This window comes from Centruroides sculpturatus, unplaced genomic scaffold, assembly GCF_000671375.1.
Source record: "Centruroides sculpturatus isolate CEXI.00-Female unplaced genomic scaffold, Cexi_2.0 scaffold612, whole genome shotgun sequence".
Classification (NCBI taxonomy): domain Eukaryota; kingdom Metazoa; phylum Arthropoda; class Arachnida; order Scorpiones; family Buthidae; genus Centruroides; species Centruroides sculpturatus.
In genome coordinates this window covers 172012-178328 of record NW_019384966.1, presented here as the reverse complement: position 1 = coordinate 178328, position 6317 = coordinate 172012, and the positions used below count along the sequence as shown (strand labels likewise).

Here is a 6317-nt window from a genome sequence, read left to right as displayed (position 1 = left end):
TTCTCTAATTAGTCTGGAAACGGGGGACCTAATTCTTGCATTCTGTGAAAACGGGTAAGATTAGCTATAAAGTAATTATCTTAATCTTCACTATCGTTACTTTTTGCCCAGCGAAGCGGGTCCTTGCAGCTAGATTCTAGATTACTTAGAAAAACAGTCTTTTATATATATAAAAAAAACTATATTACATACAAATAAAAACCCAGCGAAGCAGGTCCTTGCAGCTAGTTAATAAATAATTTTTAAGTTTGATAGAAAGATGTGAAAAATGCCAAATCAGAATTTATTATACACTTAATTGTAATGTAATTATAAAACATAAAGAAAGTTTTATTTGGCATACAGTAGAAGTGTTTGGCAGCATTTTGAAGTCAGAAATTTGAAGTTAATTTATCAAATTTTATTTCAAAATGAGAATTTTAGATCATTTTATATGTATATCTAGGATAATGATATTAAGTACAAGTAATGTGGAAAGAGTTTGGTTTCTATGTAATTATTTCATATTAAATATATACATTTTTAATTATTGGATATTAATCCAAATAAGTCTTTGTAAATTTTTGCAAACACAAGTCTGAAATATAAAATTGTAAATAAAAATCAAATGTATATTATTGACATTGGCTGCAAGTTTTAATCATATTTTAATTGAAAAAGTCATGTGACTTATGGCTTATGCTGGAAATTTGTATATATAGTTAATCAAGGCTTTGGTCTTAAGCTTTCCATATCCAACTTCAATTTTCATCTATTTGGCTCTGTCTTGAGATTAATGAAGGATGGATGGATAACAGTGGGAATGTGTAGATCTGAAATTTGAAAATTGCAGTCCAATAAATATGCTCTAACATGAAACAAAACTGAATCTGAATTTTCTTAGAAGTTAATGAATGCAATCTAAGCCAAGAAAACTTAAGGTCATCATAAAAGATACATATGACACAACACACAAGAGAACCTTAAATATGTCCAGCAACAAACTTTAATATAAGAAAAAATATAACAAATGTTTTTGATCTATAAATAAGATTTGCATCAGGTCTTATAGGTGTTCCAAATTGAAATGCAAAACAGAACTGATGTAGATCTTATAAAATACAAGTATTTTTGATCTGTATATATGATCTGCATTAGTTCTGTCTTGCATTTCAATTTTGGAACATCTATAAGACCTGATGCAAATCTTAGAATACAGATTCTTTTGATATATAAATATTAGGATTTCTCATTTCCCGGTCTTTTGCTTGTCCTGGGATTCTGGGATGAAAGTGAACTGTTTCCTGGAATCCCAGGAAATCCTGGGACAGAATTAATTATTTTTAAGATATACAAAATATCANATTAGTTTTATTAGTTATAGTAATAGCTTAGTTTTAAAAGATTATATGTTTTTTTAAATACTTTGAAATAATTCACAAAAAATAAATATTTCTAAATGAAATAAATGGAGTTTTTTTAATCAAATTAAAATGTCGCACAATTTAAAATTCAGTACTAAACGCAATACGCAATCAACACAATACAATCAGCAACTCAGAGTGCCAATTGGCTAGCGTAAGTCAGATAATCACTTTTCAACGTATTATTATCACTTTGCCCGACTAGGTGATAGCAGTATTCATAACGACCGGTCAATTTGATAAATTAATGAATATTTATCACACTGCGCATCCTCTTTTGTCATTATTCATAATGACCGAGCATTATGAATAATGCCCGATTAATCACTTTGTCCATAACATATATATATATAGATTTTCGTGTTTGTTGTGTTAGCCCTAGCAGCAACACCTGCGTATGAGGAGGTCGGTATACTCAATGAAAATGTGGTTTTTGCATTATCTAAGATTTTGTTAACTTTCCTGTCAATAACAGATCCGACCTTCTCGGGTGGGTCAGGGATCGAATCAATGGTGGACTGGCATAATCTTTTCAACCTGTGGATACTAAGATTGCCTTTTTTTAACAAGCCTATTATGAGTTTGGTCAGGCCACAATGAATGGGGTGTGGTGAGAGATGGGGCCCAATGGCTTCATATCCAGATGGAGCACTCCAAAACTGAAAAATTCCTGGAGTTTTTTTATTCGTACAGATTTGATCCCGGGTTTCCCAGAACAACAGATTGCCACTTTAAAAACCTTTCGGGTTTGTTTGTTTAGTAGCAAGTTGGGCATCGGCTTCTTTGGCTATTTCTCCCCGTGGAATGTGTAAGCTCACTGGCTAATATTGGTAATTGGATATTCCGGTGGACGTAACGCGCGCGAATAACGCCTTCCGGGAGGTCTTTTAAGGGTAACTGACCCCTATTCAGGAATTACAGACGTGGAGAAAACCAGGAAAACGCCACGCGGCCAGCCCATCCTGGCAAGGCGCAAACTCACGACCGAACTCCCAGTGTTTAGGGAACGAAACCGCTGGCAACTGGTACTCACCTTTCGAGTGTAAGAAGAATTTTGTGTCCTTAGGACTAAAAGAAAAGTTTTAAAAAGTCACAAGTTTATCAAACTTTAAAATATTTTTTATTAACTTAATAATAAATAAATTAAAAATGAAATAAAAAATCTTTTAATAAAAGTAAATCTTAAAATAAATTAAATTATTTAAATGTAGCTGATGAATCAATAAATTTACAAATCCGGTAGGCGTCGCTGTTCGGATCGCAAATCACCTGACTTGGTTAACCGAAGTGTAGGTCTGAATCGTTTACATCTTCTAAAAATTGTAAAGTATTTATATAAGATTTACGCCTAGTTTTACGATATCCTCGATAATAATATAATGGCTAGTCAAACTCAAGGCATTCAGCAGCTATTAGCAGCCGAAAAGAGAGCTGCAGAAAAAGTGGCCGAAGCAAGAAAACGTAAGTCTTTTTTTACGTTTATTTAAGTATAAATTATTAATAAATGTAAGATGGATGCATAAGATCACAACCATCGCAACTAATTAAAGAAAAGTATAATTTAACTGCATTTAAATACTGTATTTACAATTGAAAATATATACACAATTATATTTTGTAATATAAATACAGTAAGACCCCGCTTAGCGCTGCCTCGCTTAACGCTGATTCGATATAACGCGGTCTGCTCGAAGCCTAAAAAGAAGCTAAAAATTTACGCCGATTTAAATTATCTCGGCATTTTATCGATTCGTATATAATGCGATTATTTGCGAACACAAACCAATCGGCCAAAGGTGACAAAAAGGCATACTTTCTTTAAATCTGTGTTTGTTTGGTGCAATTTTGGAAAAAATATAACGTCGTGGATGCCGTAGGCAATATCGACTTGGCTTGGCAAGAATTAACTGATAAGTGCACGAATGAAGTGTGGAAGAAGTTACGGCCGAAGGCATCCGAGAATTCTCCACGAGAAGAGTTTGTCGTCGTATCGTTAGGTTGACCGAACTCGATCTAATCTATACGGCGGGACTAGGAGATGTAGACGAGAGGGATATCAAGGAGTTACGGCATGTTTCTGGCGAGAGCGACGACCACCTTCGAGAACTGGCAGAACGTGGAATTCGTGTGGAACTGGAAAATAGAGATTCTGAAAACAAAGCACTCAAAAAATTTCTCTACAGATTTCCCTAGTAGAAGTTTGGTAAGATAACTGAAATTGTTGATCAAATTGTAGCGAATGATTCAGATTTTAAAAGGAGTGCAAAAGTGAAACCAGGCATATTATTATACAAATTAATATAAAAATAACTTAAAATTAGAGTAAAATTTGTTTCTTTTTGGTGGCATGTTTCCCTATCCCTATTTACTCTATGTTAAAATGACTTCGTTTAACGCTATTACTCTTAGCATTTTGTTGTCTAGGAATGCATCCCCTACGTTAAGCAGGGTCTTACTGTATATTATAAAATCTGAAATTTTGTAATGTTCGTGTTTTTTTGATAATTTACATAACCAGAAACATATTTCACTATATATAATATGCCCGTGTATGATGTATGTATATACTGTAAATATTTTTATGTGTATGTATATAGATATGATTTGCTGTATGTATGGTTAGCCAGTGGCCGAGCGGTTCCGTTCCCCAAACGCTGGGAGTTCGGTCGTGGGTTTGCACCTGGCCGGAATGGGCCGGCCGCGTGGAGTTTTCCGGCTTTTCTCCATGTCTCTAATGCCCAAATAGGGGCCGGAAGGAATCTCCCTAGGCAGATCGCCCAAGTGTTGCATTGCCATAACTTAATAAAACAAACAAACACTATATGTACACATTATATTGTATATGTACTGTATAGTGAATCATGGTTATTTGTATTAATAATAATAATTAAAAATTTTTATCTGAAGTATTAGTTTAATATCAATTTATTCTTGTTTTTAAGCATATGTTTTATTACCTCAAGTTTTACTTTTTTTTATACTATGAAATATCTATTGGTAGTAGAAAAAGTTTTTGGAAATAAAAATGTACGTAATTTGTTCTTCTAGGCGTTTGTATATTCAAATAATACAAGATAGTTGCTTATATCAACAAAGGCATATTAGGTAATTATTTAAGCCAGTATTGATGACAATATATGTATATATTATCATGATGATACTGTTGCAAAATTGGTAAAAATATTACAGTAGTATGATTAGAATCATTGTATATATGTCAACATCTTTGAAGAAAATTGTCTATTCTGACGACAAACATCATTGTAGTGATACATTGTTCATTTACATTTTATTATTTTCATCGTGAGTGAAAAAATAACAACACAGTCAAACCTGAAATAACTGCCACCTTTAAATGGACATTTTTCAGGAACATTTCTTCTTAAACAAAATGAATATAAAATAATTTCTAAACAACAATTACTCTCAACAATGGTCCTGGCTAAAAATAATAATAAAACTAAAAATGTGCAGGCGCAATGTGGTTTTTAATTGTTTGAATGCTCGTTTGAATTTTTTTTTATTCCAAAAGCTTTTATGAAGATATCGTAATTAAAGAGTATGTGATTAAAAATCCTATTTTTATCTTTTCAACAATGGCCACTGTCCTCAAAATGACATGTAGAAAAAAAAAATGTATTGAACATAATTAGTTATTATTGATAAGATGGCTGACTTGGCTACTGGCATTTTACATGGTTACTGGTTAAATTTAGCTGTAAATGAAAAAAATAAATTTTTATCGAAAAACATTAAAGAAATAATCATTAATGTAGACAATCACAAAAAAAGTTGATACAAAAGTTTTTTTCAAGCTTTCAGAGAACTCTTCAAAATACAGATATAAATTGATTGTTTATTGTAGGCTATAACGTACATTAAAATATGCAAAGAAGAAACTGCAGTCTCTGCCAGCAGTGATTATTAAAAAATTTTGACACCAAGAATCACATTTTAGGGTTTTTTAATTAAGAATAATTTGAAGAAATTTTTTAATTATCACTGCCAGCAGAGGACATTTTCTATTTTCTAATATTGGTCATTGCCTACAATCAATCTGTAAAAGATCAATCTGTGTGTGTTTTTATGAATTCTTTGCACATTAATTAATTAAAGGGGGATTTTTGTACAAAAAGTTTCATTTTTGTGATTTTTTTTCTATGGTGTCTGAAATAAATTAATTTTCTCTTCATTTATATAACCTGTGCAATTTTCAGCTCTCTTCCCAACAATAAACATTTATGTTCAGTGGGTGTTGTTTGCAGGTTTGGCTGTGATAAATTCATTTAAAGTGCAATATATAAATATTTATACATCTAAATATATAAAATTGCTTGTCCTGATTGACTGACTGACTCACTCACTGATTCATCATCTCCCAGAGCAGACTGCTTAACCTAAAGAGGTGAAATTTGGTAGACAGTTAGGGTATGTCATGGAAACGCTCACTAAGAAGGGATTTTTCGAAATTCCCCCGTGGGGGGAAGAGCGAGAGCATTAAGGCTTAACCGGAACAACGGCTTCTACTGTACTATTTTAGATGTGATTTTTTGTTTTTATCTGTGTTTTAGTAGGGTATGCCATGGCAATGCACACTAAGAAGGGATTTTTCAAAATTCCCCCGTGGGGGGAGAGGGAGTGGATTTAGTCTTCATCGAGTACTTAGGTGTATTAAATTAATAACATTTCAGACATTGTTATAAATATTTTTATCCATTTCGATTTTAAAAATGTTCGAACCGTTTTAAATTCGAATTTGTTATTTCGTATTCGTATTGTATGCGTTTTAGTAGGGTATGCCATGAGAATGGACACTAAGAAGGGATTTTTCTAAATTCTCCCGCGGGGGGAGAGGGAGAGGATTAAGCTTAACCGGAAGAATGGCTTCTACTGTACTATTTTAGATGCGATTTT

The 6317-nt window shown here is 32.6% G+C and overlaps 1 protein-coding gene across 1 annotated transcript in view; it reads left to right on the top strand.

Moving 5' to 3' along the window:
* The first annotated feature begins 2645 nt into the window (after positions 1 to 2645).
* Positions 2646 to 6317, top strand: part of LOC111632509 (V-type proton ATPase subunit G-like) — a 53700-nt gene continuing 50028 nt past the window's right edge. Inside the window, exon 1 of the mRNA XM_023376940.1 lies at positions 2646 to 2864. Coding sequence (XP_023232708.1) covers positions 2783 to 2864 — 82 coding nt within the window. The 5' untranslated portion in view covers positions 2646 to 2782. The remainder of the gene's footprint in view (positions 2865 to 6317) is intronic.